Genomic DNA, 19079 nt, shown 5'->3' with positions numbered 1-19079 from the left:
ATCCATAGTCTAAGGAAAATCCCTGCTGCAACCTTGATGCAAGGGATCGGGTGATGGGCAGAGAATATGGTGTTTGAAAGGTATTTAGAAAGTGATGAGGAAGAAATGTTTCATTTATTTAGGTAAACTTCTTTACACTTCCACTTCTTTTCCAAGTATTTTATACTAAGCATGTGTTACTTGGATAATAAGAAAAGTAAAACTGGCTTAAAAATAAACGCCAGTTAGGTAAGGGTAAATCCCTGAAGATGGACCCCCTGGGCTAGCTACAGGGTGCTTTGTGCGGGAGCCAGCCACGCCCGGGCGCTCACACAGGTGTGCTGGCACTGCAGCGGTCTGAAAGAACACAAAGGATGTTCAGTGTTCTTCCTTCACCCTGGCCAAAGAACCTGCTTCCAGGTAACTGCAACATGTCACCATTAAACTCTCTGCTAGATGGGCTTCTTCACCAGGCACAGGTTAACTAGTTCCCTACTTATCTACCTGTACCTGGGGTAGAGAAGGGACTCTGTTAACCACCCCTTGAAGTACCTGCTTGGTGGGTTGCTTCCAGTTATGGTTTCCCCCGTAGAAAAGTGATGTGGAAAATTGGGGGCAAAGGGTAGAGATACAGAGAGAAATGAAACAGGTTTAATAGATGGAACTTATGAGTTAAGAAAAAAAAAAGATGAACTGAAATCAGATAACAGCCATTTGCATCTCTCGAACAAATCACAGAATCATTCACTTTAACCAGTGCGGTGGGCATCATGGGAGTTGCAGCCTTAGCTGATCACATGACCCGTCAGAACCACCAAGATTCAAATCATGTAGATCCTGTTTAAATTCTCTTGAGACTTGTCCTCTGGAGAAAATAAGCATTAAATAAATCTCCAAGAATTGCCTGGTAAGGAATTGCCTTAAATTTTAGGCAAAGTGGAAGTGAAGCTGTGAGATTTCGGGGGTGGGGGGAAATAGGTGTTCTTAAGACATTTAGGAAGCCTTCTCCCAGTAAACATTTCCCCCAAATTAAAATCCAGACAAAAGAATTGAATCCAGACCTGACTTCCGTGAAAAGTCCTTCAAATGTTTAATCACATGAATTAAAAACATACTCTGATAATTTTTTAAACTGGAAATTATATTTCTGGTTGAAAGGTATCCTGGGTGTTAGAACTTTCTCACACCAAAGAGCAGCTTATTCGAGGTAGGTCGTCTTTTCCAGAGAACCTCGGAGCCTTCGGTGGTGCTTCTCACGGTATCCGTCTCCTACGGCCATTGCAGGAACTTCAGGTCTCACCCGCGAGCTATTGAAAAAGTTTGCATGACCACCTCCCGCCGCTTTAAAAGGTTCACTGTTGGATTAAAAGGTGTTTTGCACATTTGGAAAAACAAGTTTGCTCTCCTCTAATATGACAGAGATACGGCAAGATAATTGAACCTGAAATCAAGCACTCTACAACTGTCATACATAATCGATATTTCATGGGGGGGGGGGAGGTCACAGTTACACTGAAACTGTCTTCTGTGTCAGCGGGTGTCTCGTTACAGTAAAAGCCCATCAACTGTTTTTTCATGAGTATGGCACAACAAGAAGAGAAGAAGAAAAGAGAAAGATAGAAGCTCCTAGAACACTTTTGGCTGTCCAATTCTTTTTAAAAATCACCTGTGTCCAAAGAAAAATTTGGAACCAGTTGCCATTCAGGACAAACTTTCATTTTGGTGACACCAAAGTGTTTCTAATAGCATATCTGGTCGTGTGTCGTTATCACTTGGTCTAGGAACCCTGGACAAGTTTCCTGAATTTCACACCCTGCGCTCTTTCAGAAGGATTGTGGTAGAAGAGAAAGAACTGAGGTCTGAAAGCCTGTTTTGAAGCAGTTATCTCTGGAGATAACATTAACAAGGATTGAATAACTGCCAAATGAAATTTAATACATTTTCCCATCCATGAAATAGGCCTCTTAAATACAACAGAATAATTACTTTCACAATACTCCCTGGAAACAAAGAGAGCAGAAACACTGAATGTCTTTTTTGTTTGTGGTGTGTGTTAGCTAGAGGATCAGGACAGGGATATTTACCAGGGTGCCGGGCGCATCTCCGCAGAAAAACAGCCTTGCCAACAGCCTCATAATTGGAAGCTGCATATCTTTTAAATCTGTTTATGTTGGAGGGGTTGTGGCAGATATTAAATTTTGTAATTTAGTTAGACATCGTGGTCTTGGCCTGAGTTGGGAAACCATGACGTTTTTTCCTCTATGATGAAAAAAATTAAATGATTTTCATATCCATACCTGTATCTGCACTCACACAGACTCGTGTGTACACATACACGCATGCACACGCACATGCACCCACACCGCTTTAGAACAAAAGCTACACGCCGCAAGCCCCTTTGTCCCTTAAATCCGTATCCAGGGTGGGGCAAAAGGAGGGTTACAGTTGTGAGTACACAGAACAGAGTTTATTCCTGTATTATTACTTGTTAATTATTGTATTAGTTTCCATATGAACAACTGTAAACCTACCTTTGCCTCACTCTGTACATATACCCAGTCAAGTTGTTCAATGTTATAAGTTTTCTGAGTTCAAAATTTGTTTTTTAATCCTCTGTGTTCACTAAATCACTTAACCATTTCCAGCCTCAGTTCTCTTCTCCGTGAAAGAAGGAATTTGGCCTGACTGGTTTGCAAGTCTCTCCTGGCCCTGAAACTCCGTATACCAAGATGTAAAAGTACTTCTGATATATTAGTCTTTTCTTCAGGAAGTAAGGTTATTGAGAATTATATGGTGCTTACAGATTCAAAAGAAGTAATGCACTTCTGAAGTTATTTAATTATTCCCAGTGATAAATTAGCACAGGAGAATTTAAGTAGCTGTGTTGCAACTTGAATATAACTTTGGCTGAGATGACATGTGACTCAGATATTTACATGTAACAGCCATGATCTGCAGGCCACAGAAGGGGCAGGTGTGTTGAGCCCAGGTGATCAGGCCTCCTCTTCCTCTTGTAGCTCTTTGGACCACGAATGGGGACACCTGTCCTAGGATATCTCATTCAAAGGATGGTCCATGTCTGCTTCGAAATGACAAGCCGGGCCATCGGGTCATCTTGCATTGTGAACTGAGAAATACTAAGACAGAAAGGGAGTTAGCAGCAGTTATGGAGTCTGAAAGAATATTCCACATGATACCACAAAGGAAGAGGCCAGGTGGGAGTCAGGAGGGGGCAGAAGCCAGCGGGACCAAGGTGCCACAGAGGGAGGAGGTAGGCTGGGATCGTTCCTGGTCCTGAGAGTCGGCCCGGTCCGAAACCTAAATTACAGAAACCTTCATGATAAACCTTTCTTTGTAAATTGAATTTATTGGGGTGACCGTGGTTAATACTGTTGTACAGGTTTCAGGTGTACAGTTCTGTAATATGTCATCTGTGCATTGTATTATGTGCCCACCACCCAAAGTCAAGTTCCCTTCCGTCACCAGTTACCTTCCCATACCCTGTTCGACCTCTCCTCAGTCCCCTTCCCTCTGGTCATCGCCAACTGTTGTCTGTCTGTGAGATTTTTTTTTTTTGCTTAATCCCTACACCTTTTCCCCCAACCTCCCCTCTGCCCTGACAGCTATCACTTGAGCAAGCTTGAATGAGGATTTGGTTCTTAACTATTAAAACCACCCCACTAAATTGATCAGCGCACAGAAATCTCACAAATGGTCTCTACAAGCTCCACAAGACGGGACCGCGCCCTGGTCCTTCCCCACTGTGTCCCAGCCCCTCACAGCATGACAAGCGTGGATAGAATTAGTAAATTTTTTGAATTAGTAAGTGTACACTTTGATAACTAACAGTTACTGAGTTTTTAAAATTTTAGTTCTATCGTTTACTTTTAGTATAAATATACTAAAACCGCATTGTATGTGACTGTAAGAAGGAACTACTATAAAGGACACATGGACAAAATCAAGCGGGAGGGCGGAGGTGGGGGAGGGAGGTGGGTTCGGCTGGGGTGGGGTGGAAGGATGGGGAGAAAAGTCATACAACTGTAATTAAATAACAATAAAATTTTTAAAAATTAAGAAAAAGAAAAGGCTCTGCTTAAAGACTGCGAAGAAATTTGCAGTCAATATTGATCAAAAGAACTGTTTTCACAGGCTGGCTTTTAACTTTAAACTATTGCTTGTCTAGGTGAAAAGGTTACCAAAATAGGCCTTTAATGAAGTATGAATTTTATTTTAAAAAAAAAAAGCAAGCACCGTTCTAGCACCTATTTGTAGGTGGAAGGACTCTGCTTTCTTGTCATTACACTGTCACGGATTTGTCATATGGCAGGCGGACAGATCTGGACCCTTGTCTGCACAGACAGCAGCGTCAGCTCCTCTGCTCTTTCTGACTTACTCTAGTGATGGACTTGTGCTGGCTGGCTGCTGTTTCTCTTGCCTTGCCTTTTAGTGTTTCTGAAAGACAAGTAAATAGGACATGGTGTTTGTGGTCAAGGAAACAGGCTGTTTGTGGCAATGCTAACAGCCTGTTCTTCAGATTAGAATATTTTATAACCAGAGGCAATGGCATTGACCCTGGACGCTCGTGCTCATTACCGCACAGGTCCGGACCCACCATCGGCCACTCCTGTGGAATACACAGAGCTTACAAGGGAGGGCTCACACCATTAGGCATACTTTATCCCCAACTTCCTTCATGGGGACATAATTGATGTATTACTTGAGATGATCTAAAGTGATCTATAGAAAATATATAAAATTAGGTAATGTGCATGGCTAAAATCTGAACAAAAACATAGTTGGAACAACTGTATTCTTAAACATATTTATAATATCATTTAAGATTTTATTGCCATTGTGCAAGAGAAAGATTTAAAGTCAAATGGATATGAATGAAACAGAGACCAAACGTGCAAAGATGATTGTGAGTGAAGGTAACTTGAGTTCTGAAGGGTTTTGAGCTTACGCAGACCCTCATTGTTATAGAATGTGCACATGCTGCCAGTGAGGACACACAGCAGTATATATAGTATACTGTGTACCAGTTGTTCCGCGTATTGCTTCTTCCAAAAAATGGAGGACTCACTCTCCAAAACTTCCGGTACTGTTTTCTCCGTTTTGAGGTTGAGTAACTTAACCCGTAGTTATACAGCTGTTAAAGAAACCAGTTACACTCGCATTATTTTATTCTTCTCACTCAGTTACACTGTCTTTTGTAACAGTTGAGGCAAAGAAAATATAAAGGTAATTGGTTGTGAGTTCTTTTTTCCTCTTGTAAAAACTAATCTTAATGTGACCCAGAAGGGAAAAAAGAAATAGCAGGATCAATGTCTGAATATATTTTAAGTGAAAAGCAAACTATTAACCTTAAGTTACATCATAGTTGCCTACAAAGAGAGCTTGAAAGTTGTAATAGAATGATTCTAAAATAAAAGCAGTGTACATCTCTGCTATGCTCACATACGTGGTTACCTTCAGGGATTCCAACTTAGAACCTTCTTCGGTGGAAATTCCAGAAATTAAATCCACTGGGAATACCAATGAATGTGAATCAGCACTAAGGTAATTATTTAGGTTAACATTGATTGACAGACTTAAAGAGCTACCACTTGATCAAGACCTGTGAAATCCATGCTTACAAGTTGACATCTTAGATTGAAAGGCTAATCATTGATTGAGTCAGTCTGGGAAAGGCACGAATACAAAAATGGCAAATCAAAACCCGAATGGAAAATAGCTATCAGTCTTTGTTTGGAAGGAAAAATAAAAACGTATACCAACAGGGAGTGAGAAATGGTTGAAGGAGCTCTGTGGGCTTTGAGAGAACAGGCTTCAGTTGCAGATGAAAGACGGGAGTGGCATGGCAGAGGTGTCCCGCCTGTGAGAAGGGCTAGCTAGCACTTGTCATTGACCTCTAGCAGCTGAGCCTGGAACCAGTGAGTGGGATGTTCGAGGAGACCGACTTGTGGTGGAAATGGAATGGGCTGCTTTGAGAGAGAGTCGGGTGTCAGTGCGTTTGTTTCACACACAGAGAAGCCAAAGAACCACCATTCAGAATGATCCCAGAAGGGACACAGGCACACAAGTGGCAAATGGCTCGCATCTCTTAGCTGCAACATTGGTTTTTACTTCCCCATGCTCATGAGCCTTTAAATCCTGTCTTGCTATATTTTGAATCTGAGTGATTAGGATGATTTATATGATCCTTTCCCCTGCCCCTGGATTATTTTCTCTTGTATTGTTCCGGAGTGTGTAACGGTGGTAACTTTATACTGGGCTGCCTTCAGCTAGCATGTGCTTTGTTCGGTTCTGTGAGCGTTACTGTTGCCAGTTCACGTTCAGGTAGTTGTTGCATTCCTTGAGAATACTCTTTTTAAACATTTGGTAGCAAAGGAGTGAATGCAGGTTCACCTCAGTGGCTCTATAATTTGGATTGGAAAAAATTCAAGTTTCTGACTTACAGCAATCTAAATTCATGGATAAATATTTTCAATGTTAGAATTATTGTCCTGTGTAAATGTTCACCTAACAACAAGCTAGGAAAATAACTATGCCAATGAAAATGCAACTACCAAGGTTCCCCTAGTTTGCAGAAGCCGAGTGGTTCTGCTTTAAGGTGTCCGCTAGAAAGTCAGCGACTGCTGCCTCGGTGCCGTGAGCTTTACATCTCTGGACCCCGAGTAGGTAGTAGTAGTTAATAAAAGCTCAGCAGTATTTTTTCCAGACCAAGTCATCATGCTGTATGCTATAATTTTATTCTTGGAAGCATAAAGAGTGTTTACAACATGGTGTCTTCCTAGGATCAGAATGGTGAAAAAAAATGGAAAAATGTCCAAACATCTTCGCATGGCAATGATGGCATTACTGGTGTGTTTAATAAAACCTTTATTGGTACATTTTCCGGTGTGGTGGCATTGGCAGAAACAGTCCCCCTTTGGATTTGGAACTCAGCAGCTGAGGAAATACAGTAAACATTAATTTGGAATGGGCTGCCAGTTTTGGAAAGCCAGGTGACATTTTATTATATTTGTACCGAGCAGGGGCTATGTCCCATACTGCTGTAGCTTCCGCTGTCAGAGGCTTAGCTGGCATTATGGAAAAAAAATGGCAGGCCTGAGAATCTTATCCCCTGAAATGAAAGTCGAATGCCAAATTGAAATTCCTGTAGGATTTCCGATAGCAATGGGGGAATTGAGAAGCCCACAATTAAGCATATGGGCATTAAGATAATTGTCAGATCTGTTGGCGGACATGATAGAAGACAGATGGGTACGAATCAGTGCGCTCCACTGCAGCACCCTGGGAGACAATTTGACGTTTTACCTGCCTGAGCTCCTCTGCCATGTTTGTCACTGAACGTACAGCGCGGCATCTTGCAGGGCTAAGTGTCTTGCAGGGCTCTATAGGTGTATGTGCAGTCCTCCGGCGCCCTCTAGTGAAATGCATTTGGGAGTGTTGTTTTTCAAAGGCCCGTCTTCCTCAGGTCCTCGCTCCCCCAGGAAATAGCTGTCTCACCGCTGGTTCCCACTAAACTCTATGGTTCCTCTCACCTTGCAGGTTGGGGCCCATCGTGAAGATGGCGTGGCCCTCAGAGGCAGCCATTCTCTTGTGCCAAACCAGGTTCCGGTTCCACAGCTTCCTGTCCAGTCTGCCACTTCCCCAGATTTGAACCCACCCCAGGACCCTTACAGAGGTAGGTCCACCTCCGAGGGCACTTCTGACCTCACTAGGACCACAATAGAGCTGGTGTTGATCCCACTCTTACTTGGCATGCATCCCTCAGGAAGCACTGGCAGACAACCAAGAATCAAATTCGGTACAAAAATGGCAAGTAAATGGGGAAGTATTTAGAATGTAGCCAGCAAATTGTGTTTCTTCAGTAGCTGTTTTCTCAAACATCCTCTGAATTCCTGGTACTATTTCAGCAGGGAATGAGACAATAGACTGATGAGAGGAAATTTTATTTTAGCTATTTCCACATTTTACTCATTCAGGTTCTCTAATGCGGTTAGTTGTAGCCTGAAAATGACATTTCCAAATGAATAGGAAGGAAGGAAATTGTTTTTGTTGTTGAACATTGAAGGAAACATAGGTACTTTAAAAAAATGGAACTCAGACAGTTTTCGGTGTTGAGTCATCCAGGCCTGTAAGGACCACCTCCTACCACTGCCTGCAGAGGGCTTCTCACGACCCCAGCATGCTGTGCTGTTGAGGCAAGACCAGGGTGCCATGCTCCCTGTGGGACTGACCAGGTGACGAGGGGACAAATAACAACTTCTTATTCCCCTCACACTTAGAATAAAGGTAGTAACACCAACACAGGAACATGTGTAAGCTTTCTTTCACATTGTACCGATCTGAGTGTTAATTATGTATGGGTACGCCTCCCCATTTTTATTTGAATAGTAATAAGGTGGCAAATCTTTTAACAAGCCTTTGCTTTTTCCTTCTCTGTCCTAGATCAGTGCTCCTTAAGGTTTCATGTGTATAAGCATGGCCTGTGGGTCTTGATAAAATGCAGATTCTGATTCAGTAGGTGTGCGATTCTGCACTTCTAATGGGCTCCCAGGTGGTAAGGCAGCTCCTGACCCACGGCCCCGATTCTGAATGACAAGGTTCTAGACCACATGGATTACAAATAGAGAGTAATACTCGATGTGCTTCTACCTAACAAATGATTACATTACGGTCAAGTTTTAAACTGTATTGTGATCTTGAAACGTGAGCTATGAGAAAGCTAGAAACTTCTTCTTTGAGCAGCTATCTTCCTTCCATATGCACCATTTTTTAAGTGCTGATTATTCTTTGAGGATAAGAGAAGACTAATTTCAGTATATCATTAGGGTATCTATTGAAGCCTTGACTGCACATAGTTAGCGTACTCCCTGGGAATTATATTTTAAGGACATTTTTCTATTAAATCATTGCATATGGAAGAAACTCAATATAATAGCTGATATTTACTTGGGTTCTTAATCAGAACATTGAGGTGTGTGATTTTCATGATTATGATTTTCATTGCAATTAAGTTGATGTTTTGTAGACAGTGAAATTACCATCTACTCCAAAAGATTGCAAAATAGAATTTAACCTCAGAGCCAATGAAGAGAAAACTTGTTTCCGCAGGTGCGTTTTTGAAACTTCGCCAGGTAGCGCACACACAGAAAATGCCAGAAGGATCACAGTTCAGCAGTGCGAATTGTATGGCTGGCAGCTCCACAGTCTGGGCTGTGCGTGTTTGTTCCTCGAGGCTTCCGTGGAAATGTCACCTGGTCTTTCTCTTCCCTTAGGCATGCCACCAGGACTGCAGGGCCAGAGCGTCTCCTCCGGCAGCTCTGAGATCAAATCCGACGACGAGGGCGACGAGAACCTGCAGGACACGAAATCTTCCGAGGACAAGAAATTAGATGACGACAAGAAGGATATCAAATCAATTACTAGGTCAAGATCTAGGTAACAGTATATAATACTGTCGCTTCATTTAATTCCTTTATTGGACTTTGATGAAGTGAACAGAACAGGAAGAAACTATTCAGTTTTTTCCTGGCAGGTAAAATGGAAACTACAGGCCTATTCTGGAGGTACTGGCGTATCATTTCAGATACTGCCTGTACTCTCGCGATGCCTGAGCAGTCCCTGCATTTGTGAATTCGGACCCGGTGCTAATCACACCCAGTGCAAGCGATTCGTAAATGGTACTTGTTCTACAAATTTGGTCAGAAATGCTCTTTCTAAAATCTTTTTAAAAAGAGAAATTTGTGATGTCGAAAACTCAATTGATGGATATGCAACTGTAATGTTTTTCTTACCTTGAAAGAGAGAAAATACTGATTTATCCTAAGGATGCTGATGTATGTATAAGAGCAACACCTAAATTGCTAATTGTTTTTCTCCTGATACTCCCATCTATAGAAAATACAACAGCAGGAAATAGCTTCTGGTTGGCTTTCTTAAATACAGCATTCAGTATCTTTAAATTAGAACCTCTGCCCTTGAACTTTAACTGTAATCTGATAATCAGATGGTTTTGAATACCATGACACCCATATTCTTTTTATCAAGTCCATTGGATTGTTTTGATTTGTAAATTAAATGTGCTCAGACTACACCTTCCTTTTATCTATTTTTTTAAGAAAGATTTTTTAAAATTGTTTTAGGGAGAGAGAGAAAGAAGCATCAGCTGTGATTCCACTGATTTATGCACTCATTGGTACTTCTTGTATGTGCCCTGATGGGGGATCGGCCCTGCAACCTTGGTGTATGGGGATGACGCACTAACCAACCGAGCCACCCGGCCAGGGCCAAGTACACCTGCCTTTTAAAGGCTGTTGTCCTCAAGATTATGTCTAGTGCCCTGTAGGAATTAAGAACATGCTGCCTTTTCACATTGCCTTTGTAATTATTAACATAAATTTGATTACATGACCTGCCACAAGTCTCAAAACTGCCAAAAGCTTCTAGCTTATACCTTTCACCATCCTGCAGTTTCCTGACTCTTGGCCATAGTGACAAGAGATCGAGGAGGGGCTTTCACATGCTCACCATTTTCTCCGCTAGTTCTGGGGTCACTTAAGTAGTGGCCATAACACATGCATATTAATGGATCAGGGGAACCTTTACAGGTTCAGTACAACATTTTAACTCGTTGTTAAGAACCTTACTTTAAAAGGTCACTCTTGTGACATTTACTTATGCCTCCAAAACTGTGTGGTAAGGCAGTGCTTTTCAAATCCAGGAAGTTTTATTTGCACAAACAATTCTAATTAGTTATTACCCAGAATACCTCTGGAAAACAATCCCCATTTTCAGGCCCACTCTGTGAAAGGCTTGGCACATGTTTGATATATAAAAATATTACCCCTAATTTTTAACTTCAGGACGGGCCTAGCAGAAACTTGACTCTGTTCTCCTTTCACGTGTCACATCTTATTGGTGCAGTGGAATGTGGACGTGAATGAACAGTTACCTTACTTTTCCTTGGCATCAGCAGAGGTCATGGGCGAGGGAAAGAAGGATCTGCGGAGGGAGTCAGGAGGATCAGATGGCACAGCCTTTTCCAAAGGGTTCGCTCGGCTCTGTGTGTGCTAGCGCGCATCTACAGCAGGCAGTCCCATCTGGAAGAGCGCTTAACCTTTAGGGAGATGAGCTCACAGCATCTTCCTCGGGTGTCTCCTGCCTCCCCTCCCATACACGTGCTCTTGGCTTACATAGGTCATCTTTCTGTGCAACATGTGCTTACAACCCAAGAATATCACTTCCATTTTTGATTGATTTGAGCTCCTCAACCATAGTTGATCCTTATTGCAATTTGGAAGTTACCCAGAGATTCTCCAGAGTAGAAGATTTAGAGCCATATATGCTAAGCCAACTTCATTTAGCGTACATTGAATGGACTAGATCACTTCCCACATGTCCTACAGCTCCAAAGTGTTGTGATTAACATCTTTTCCTGTGACCATTTCAGATTCATGGAATTTTAAAATAGAGGTCAACCTTCATGGTTCTTTAGACCAGTAATTAAATCTCCAGGTTGATATCCTCACAGATGGCCGCCTTCCATATTGCTTCTTGTAATGCAGAGCCTTTTACTTTTGGTGGAGTTTATTTTTCATCTCACTCATCCCCAAAACTCTCTTGCTCATATTAAATCAAACTGTTCCACTCAGAGTTCTTCTTTCTGTTCTGCCTTCCTGAAACAAGACATCTCCCACGCCTCTCTTTTTTACATAATCGCCCATGAAAAATTTGAAGCCCTGATTCTGTGAAACCTTCCTTATATGATATTCTTTCCAGATGGCTCATCAGCCTATCTGCCCTCCATTCAAAAGTTTCTTCTAATTTGTCGGCATGACACCCACAAACAGAAGTAATCTCGCCTTTCCAGACTCGACAGGGCCCAACCATGCCTTTGATATGAATCACATAATATTCCTGTTCTCACAATCAGAGATTAGCTTTTTGGCTTCATTTTTGACTCATAATGAGTCAAAAGATCCAGCCAGTCGATCTTCGGTTTCTGTTCTGTTTGTTTTACGTAGCTCGTGTCAACCCAGGCTTCCCCTAACTCGTTTTTGGGATCATAAACATCCGTGGTGTTAAAGGCCACGGAGATCATGTTTTTCTAATCTTGTTATTTCATCCATGGAGAAAATGCGACTCAGGTACATTCAGTAGAATGACCACACCTTTAATGCAAATGAATGGCGAGGCCTGGACAAAAGTCTTCACTCCTGCTGCTCTGGTGTCTTCAATGCAGGACCCTCTCCTTAATCCTGTTCAGCTGCACCCTGTTAATTTTGACCTATCAAAATGTTTTTGCAATCACTTACTTTTCTTAGGTTTCAGATGTCACAGTATGAAAGTTTAAAAAAACAAAGCAGCTTCCATCTAAAATTGTTTCTGAGTTGTGGTCCTGCAGTGTGGCTTCAGCCGAAGCTGACCGTGGCCTGCTCTGCAGCGTGCAGCCTTTTGCCCTCCTGTATTAGGATGGACACACTCTGGCCCCCAACTTTAACCTCTTCCGTTTGCTTTGGGTTTAATATCCAGGGACTGTGACGGCCATCTAAAGCAAGCCCAGGCTCAGGTGCCTGTAAAATTCTACCAAGGACGAGAGCTTGAGATGGAAGAAAACAAAAGTAATTTGGACACTTTCTTTTTCCCCACACCATTAGAAAATGTCGCATCCCTTTTGTCCTGCAGCAATAATGATGATGAGGACCTGACCCCGGAGCAGAAGGCAGAGCGTGAGAAGGAGCGGAGGATGGCCAACAATGCCCGTGAGCGCCTACGGGTCCGTGACATCAATGAGGCTTTCAAGGAGCTCGGCCGCATGGTGCAGCTCCACCTCAAGAGCGACAAGCCCCAGACCAAGCTCCTGATCCTGCACCAGGCCGTGGCTGTCATCCTCAGCCTGGAGCAGCAGGTCCGAGGTCAGTACAAGGCGATGGCTCCTTGCAGAAGCCACAGTCTCACCAAGTGTAAGGGGGCCCTGATAGACTCGCCTGCTTTGAGCAGCAGCTGATAGGAGACTATAAAGCACCATTCAGAATAATTACATCCATGGCAGACCATGTCTAAATCTATACACAGCTCCCCTTTCTCCTGTAATTAAGTTACAGGCTTCTTCACAACTGAGACCGTGCTGTGATGCTTCCCTGTGCACTGTCAGTCACCGGAGCTTAGTTTATTTGTGTCTCCAACTTTATTATACTATAAAGTGGCTCTGCAGATGCCCCGTGCAGTTCACCTTCTACTAGTGCCTGAGCAGAGTCTCCGTGGTGCACACTTCCTGACCGGGCTCCGTTCTGTAGTGTAAAAACTGAGAAAAGGGCCATCAGCAGAGCACCCACCACCTCTGCCAGCTGCCCTGACGCTCACCAAGTGCTCCGTGCTTCTCTTCCACAGAAAGGAATCTGAATCCGAAAGCCGCGTGTCTGAAAAGAAGGGAAGAGGAGAAGGTGTCGTCGGAGCCGCCCCCACTGTCCTTGGCGGGCCCCCACCCTGGAATGGGAGACGCATCGAATCACATGGGACAGATGTAAAGGGCAAGTGTGCTTTCAGCCCTTCTGTAATCTTCTTTGTTAGTCCCACCAGGGCCCTGGCTGGAACAGCCACACTTCCCCCAAATTAACAGATTTGCCCCTTGAAAAAAAGAATTTATAAATAAAACATTTACTGGTTCTGTTATAAATGTATTAACTAATTTTCCTCTTTTTTGTTTTTTCTTCTCAGGTCCAAGTTGCCACATTGCTTCATTAATACAAGAGACCACTTCCTTAACAGCTGTATTATCTTAAGCCCACATAAACACTTCTCCTTAACCCCCTTTTTTTGTAATATAAGACAAGTCTGAGTAGTTATGAATCGCAGACGCAAGAGGTTTCAGCATTCCCAATTATCAAAAAACCGAAAAACAAACAAAAAAAAAAAGAAAGAAAAAAGTGCAACTTGAGGGATGACTCTCTTTAACATATCATTCAGAATGTGCAAAGCAGCGTGTGCAGGCTGGGACGCAGCCCAGAGACTGAATGGCAATCTTTCCACACTGTGGAACAATGCATTTGTGCCTAAACTTCTTTTGGAAAAAAAAATATAATTAATTTGTAAGTCTGAAAAAAATATTTAATTTAAAAATTGTAAACTTGCAATAATGAAAAAGTGTACTTCTGAAGAAAACTACATGAACGTTTTTGTTGGTATTCAAGTCAGCTAGTGTTTATAATTACTGGGTAGTGAATAAGGGAAGCTCGGCTGCCCTCGTAACAAAACCAGCAAACGTCCTGACGACAGCGAAGTGATGACATTAGCCATTCCTTAGGGTAGGAGGAACAGATGGATCTTATAGACCTATGACAAATATATATATAAATATATATATAAATATATATTAAAAATTTAGTGACTATGGTAAGCTTTTGTTCATTTGTTTCAGACTTTTTTCTCCTGTAAAAAAAAAATAGTACTGATTAACTTTTTTAAAAGAAAGATTTTACTGTAAATATGGATTTTTTTTTTGGTCTTATTTCTGTCCCTTCTTCCTGGTTTGTTATTGTAACCTGTAGTGCCAACTCTGCTTCCGGAGGGGTAGTGCAGGATGAAATGCTGACCCTAATGTTGCTTTCATTCATAAATAAGTAGAAAGTTGTTTCTCCAGTCTTTTGGGAACACAGGACTTAAAAGTCACATCATGTGTAGATATTACAAGCAGCATTACTAAGACATGGCAAAAAGAGTGTGTCTGAATTGTAATGTTGCGTTTGTGACCCAATTCTGGGATTTTCAGAGGTACAAGGTTAGAATGCTACAATGTTACCACTGTGCCTTCCAATGTTTATATCATCGGAAACATAACATAATCAAAGTGGCTGTGATTTAACAAAATGATTAAAGTGTTACCTACATGTGTAGCCGAAGTAGTGTGCAGTGAGGCGTTTCTGAATACATGGTCAGATTTTTGGAAAAAAACAAAAACAAAAAAAACAAGTAAAGTTCAAAAACCATCAAATGAGAAAATTGCAAGTAGTGTGACAGAGCTGATTTTGTTGCTTTCTTGATTTTTTTTTCAAAATGGGTTTACTAAGATGTAGATGACTTAACTGCCTCCTCCTTTGTCTGAAAAATGCCAATATTCAATCATCATGCAGCATTATAACAAGCCTTATAAGTCCTGAAGCATTAAGTTGCACTTTCTTGCGGAGGGGCAGTGCAGCATTTCTCTGGCCAGTACGAATGCAGTTTGTACTTACCTGTGTGATAGAAGCGTGGTCGAGCTGTGGCACAGCAGCCCATCAGACAGCGAGCTTTGACGTCTGGGCACAACTGAACCAACTTCCATCGTGAATCTTTATAATGATTGACTTTGGTGTATAGTGCAGTAAACAAATAGTGCTCCTAGTTAAGTATTTGTCAGCATCCTTTTGTCTCTAACTCGTTTCTATTTTACAGCCACACAATCTTGGCATGTATTAAGAAAAAAAAAAATCCCTGTTCAAGTAGTTTTTTCCACCTATCAGCACTGAGTAAATGCCATAAATCCATCAAAATGGTCTAAATGTTCCATCTGTTCTCCTGTTTTGCCAGTTATATAGTAATGAAATACATTTGTAAATTTTATGCAACAAATGGCAAACGTATCATTATTTTGAAATTGTGTATGTAAAAGTTATATTTTTACACGTAGACTCTTGTTATTATGTGTTTTAATACATTGTATTGGTTTTTGTTTTTTTTTAAACTGTGGTTTAAAAATGTCTCATTTAAATGAAATAGTGAGCTACAAGAATCTGAATTTTATGTTCATTTCCAAAAATGTAAGAACAAATAAGATAGTTACCACGTGGTCATCTTTTACAAACCCATAAACATTTTGATTAGCTGTGTGTGTGTGTGTTGAAAACTGTAAATATGTTCAGTAGCGATAAAACTAAAATACTTTGATTTGTTGATAAGTTCCTAAAATGTGGAGGTGGATTAAAACCTTAGGAGAATAGCAGAAATCAAACTTCATAAAAGTTATTCCGAGGCTTTCCTGTGAAACGTACGAACAAAGAGGCTCAAAGAAGGGCGTGGAAGACGATATAGTGTGCGCCCCCCCTTGAGTGGTGGAAACCGTGTGTGCTTGTTCCCTCAGTGTGTAAAGATTTGCTGTTCGCGGTGCATTCTGCACTCGTTCTGTACAGTCTACCAAGGCGGGTATCCCTAGGAACAATGTTGTATAGGAAGCAGGTATACTTCGATCACATTCAGGATAAGTGTACAGAAGAAAATACGCTGTTTACTCTTTAGGGAACTGGAAACACTCCCTCCATTGATGTACATTTTAAGAATGGCACTTTTGATACATGTTATCATAAAGGTGCTTAATAGAGGTGATTTAAGGTTTTTCAAATCTGTAAACAAAGCAAAAAATTAAATTGTAGTTATTTGATTATTTTTTAAATTGGTGCTTTATATTTTGTTCTCACTAAAACAGAGTAAAAGCTGCAACTTACTGTTCACCAGCTTTGATGTATCCATTACTCAGTAATGCAATACTTCTGTTGTTGAATTCCCTTTGGAAATAAGCGGAAACCTTGATAACAGCCACCAAAAGCTGCTCACTGCTTTGTGCTCGGTGGGGAAACATGATCAGCACCTACCTGTATCGATTGGGTTGTATCCCCATTTAAAAAAAAATAACAAACCAGAAACAGAAAAAGATGAAAGGGAATGTGGCCTTTTTAGTGTGTTTTTTTTCTCGTTGTTGTTTCGTAAATTGTCAAACCCAGGTAAGATATTGGTATCCTGCGCTGGATTTGCAGAATGAAATTTAGCAAAACACAGTTAGGAACTCCACAAAAATGTCATAAGGGTCCATACTATGCTATTTTATACATGATGATACACAGGCTGGGGATCTGTTTAAGAGACTTGGACATTCAAAGCAACTTGGAACAGTTGATCCACCTCCACATTCAAGTAATTTATGAATATGCAGAATAGGGATCTGTTCATCTAGAAGGTTTGACCATTTGTCTTCTGTGTAGCTGCAAGGAACACTAATGTTTATACAACTGTCGGTCCACCCAGTAACGCAACTGGTTCTGATTCAGTCTTCCGATTCCTTTTTGTTTTTCACTTGTTTCCTATTTCTTGAATTTTCTTTTTAAATTTGTGGTCTTTATTTTGATGAGGGGTTCGGGGTTGGGGAGGGAGTTGAACCAACACTCGGGGTTAAGAGGATTTTCGTCTTGGATCCAACAGGCAGAATATGATCTGTGTCCAAAAGCGAACTTGAGTCAGGAATGAAACAATCTCAGCATAAACAAGCACAAAACTTTAGTCTGCTGGCTGACTGGAAACAAAAAAAAGTCAAGATGGAATATGATGAATTCCAACACAATGGGGCACCAAGGCCGTTCGGCCTCTCGTTTAGTTTTGCTTTGGTTTTGTTTGTTTTTCTTTAGAGACATGCTCTTTCTCATGGGACTTGAAGTGGACTCATCTTTGTGCAGTGCTGGTTTTGCCATCCTCATTTCAAGTATTATAGACATATGTAATGGTGAAAATATATGAACTGTGGCCTTTTTCATTCTTGTTACTTGTGATGCAATTAAGTGAAGATAAGAAAAAAAAAAAGCAGAGATTTACCATGTATCAGTGCCTGGCTTTTTGTTATAAAGCTTTGTTTGTCTAGTGCTCTTTTTGCTATAAAATAGACTGTAGTACACCCTAGTAAGAAAAAAAAACTAAATTTAAAAATAAAAATATATTTGGCTTATTTTTCGTAGGAGCAATCCTTTTATACCATGAATATTACAAAAAATTGTCAGATTCTGAATATTTCTTCTTTGTAGATTTTTGGAATCATTATGAGTAAAAGTTTGTTACTTTATTTTACTATTTAAAAGATGTTATTTTACCATGTGTTACTGAGACGAAACTGTATGGTAGCTTTTTTTGTTTTTTGTTTTTTGTTTCGTTTGTTTGTTTTTTTTAGTTGTAGGTCGCAGCGGGGAAATTTTTTGCGACTGTACACATAGCTGCAGCATTAAAAACTTTAAAAAATTGTTAAAAAAAAGAAAAAAAGGGAAAATATTTCAAAAAAAAAAGATAAACAGTTACACCTTGTTTTCAATGTGTGGCTGAGTGCCTCGATTTTTTCATGTTTTTGGTGTATTTCTGATTTGTAGAAGTGTCCAAACAGGTTGTGTGCTGGAGTTCCTTCAAGACAAAAACAAACCCAGCTCGGTCTAGGCCATTACCTGTTCCCCATCTGTAGTTACTCGATGAAGTCATGTACATGACCGTTCTGTAGCAATAAATGTGCCATTTTGATAAACTGTTTCTGACACTTATTTCACTTCATTTGGCATTGTCCATGTAACTCTGATTCTCTTCTGTAAGTAAGAACCACGTCTACATTTCATTTTCCAAGTGTTGGAGGTATTGACAGCTTAACAAACAAAACATACAAAAAAAAAATCACAAAAACAAATTGAAAAGCAAAGCACATGATTGACCAAGGAAGAGATGCCCTTAATGAAAATGGAACGGGATGCATGCAAAACAAAAAGGAAACTGTCTAGAGGATTAACTCATTGAAGGAATAGAATTAATGTGCGTGTAACACTGAAGCTGTGCATTCGAAGAGCCCTGAACGGCGCCAGTGTTCTTGCTTGTGCTGCAGCTTGCTAAGTCCAGTCAGCCTTAACCTTTTGGATCAGTGGGTCGACTGTTGGGCAGAACTTTCGCAGCTAGATCTTTGCAGTCAAAAATCTAAGATGATTTATTTTGTATCACTTTGTTAAGAGCTGGATGTTGTTAACCGCAATTACTATTACACTGTATTTATACTTTCTCAAAGGATACCCACCCCGCTTACTTCTGGTTGACCTCTTTTGCCCCTTAATCCAGATGTACACAACCAGATGGTTTTTGTCTAACTTGTACAAACGGACGTGTGTCACCTATTGTGGGAGGGAAAAAATGTACAGATTAAAATTATTCAGTGTTATGTACTGTAAGTTAATATTTTTGTAGAATGGACATGGATCTACTTTGCAAAACTTGGAGGCTGTTTCAACATTGCATTGTGGAAATGTACAGTAACGTATGCCATG

General features: G+C 40.9%; 1 protein-coding gene across 23 annotated transcripts in view; it reads left to right on the top strand.

Moving 5' to 3' along the window:
- Positions 1-18718, top strand: part of TCF4 (transcription factor 4) — a 336085-nt gene extending 317367 nt beyond the window's left edge. For 17 of the 23 annotated variants that reach the window (XM_045187981.3, XM_024580643.4, XM_024580644.4 and 14 more), the window contains 5 exons: positions 7537-7672; positions 9270-9432; positions 12679-12908; positions 13384-13523; positions 13711-18718. In XM_045187981.3, coding sequence (XP_045043916.1) covers positions 7537-7672; positions 9270-9432; positions 12679-12908; positions 13384-13520 — 666 coding nt within the window. In that variant the 3' untranslated portion in view covers positions 13521-13523; positions 13711-18718. The remainder of the gene's footprint in view (positions 1-7536; positions 7673-9269; positions 9433-12678; positions 12909-13383; positions 13524-13710) is intronic. The other 6 variants (XM_053912221.2, XM_053912222.2, XM_053912220.2 and 3 more) reach the window with 1 other exon arrangement.
- Positions 18719-19079: the final 361 nt, after the last annotated feature.

This window comes from Desmodus rotundus, chromosome 10 (assembly GCF_022682495.2).
Source record: "Desmodus rotundus isolate HL8 chromosome 10, HLdesRot8A.1, whole genome shotgun sequence".
Classification (NCBI taxonomy): domain Eukaryota; kingdom Metazoa; phylum Chordata; class Mammalia; order Chiroptera; family Phyllostomidae; genus Desmodus; species Desmodus rotundus.
Note: the sequence above shows the minus strand (reverse complement) of the source record. Positions and strands in the feature narration are given on the sequence as shown.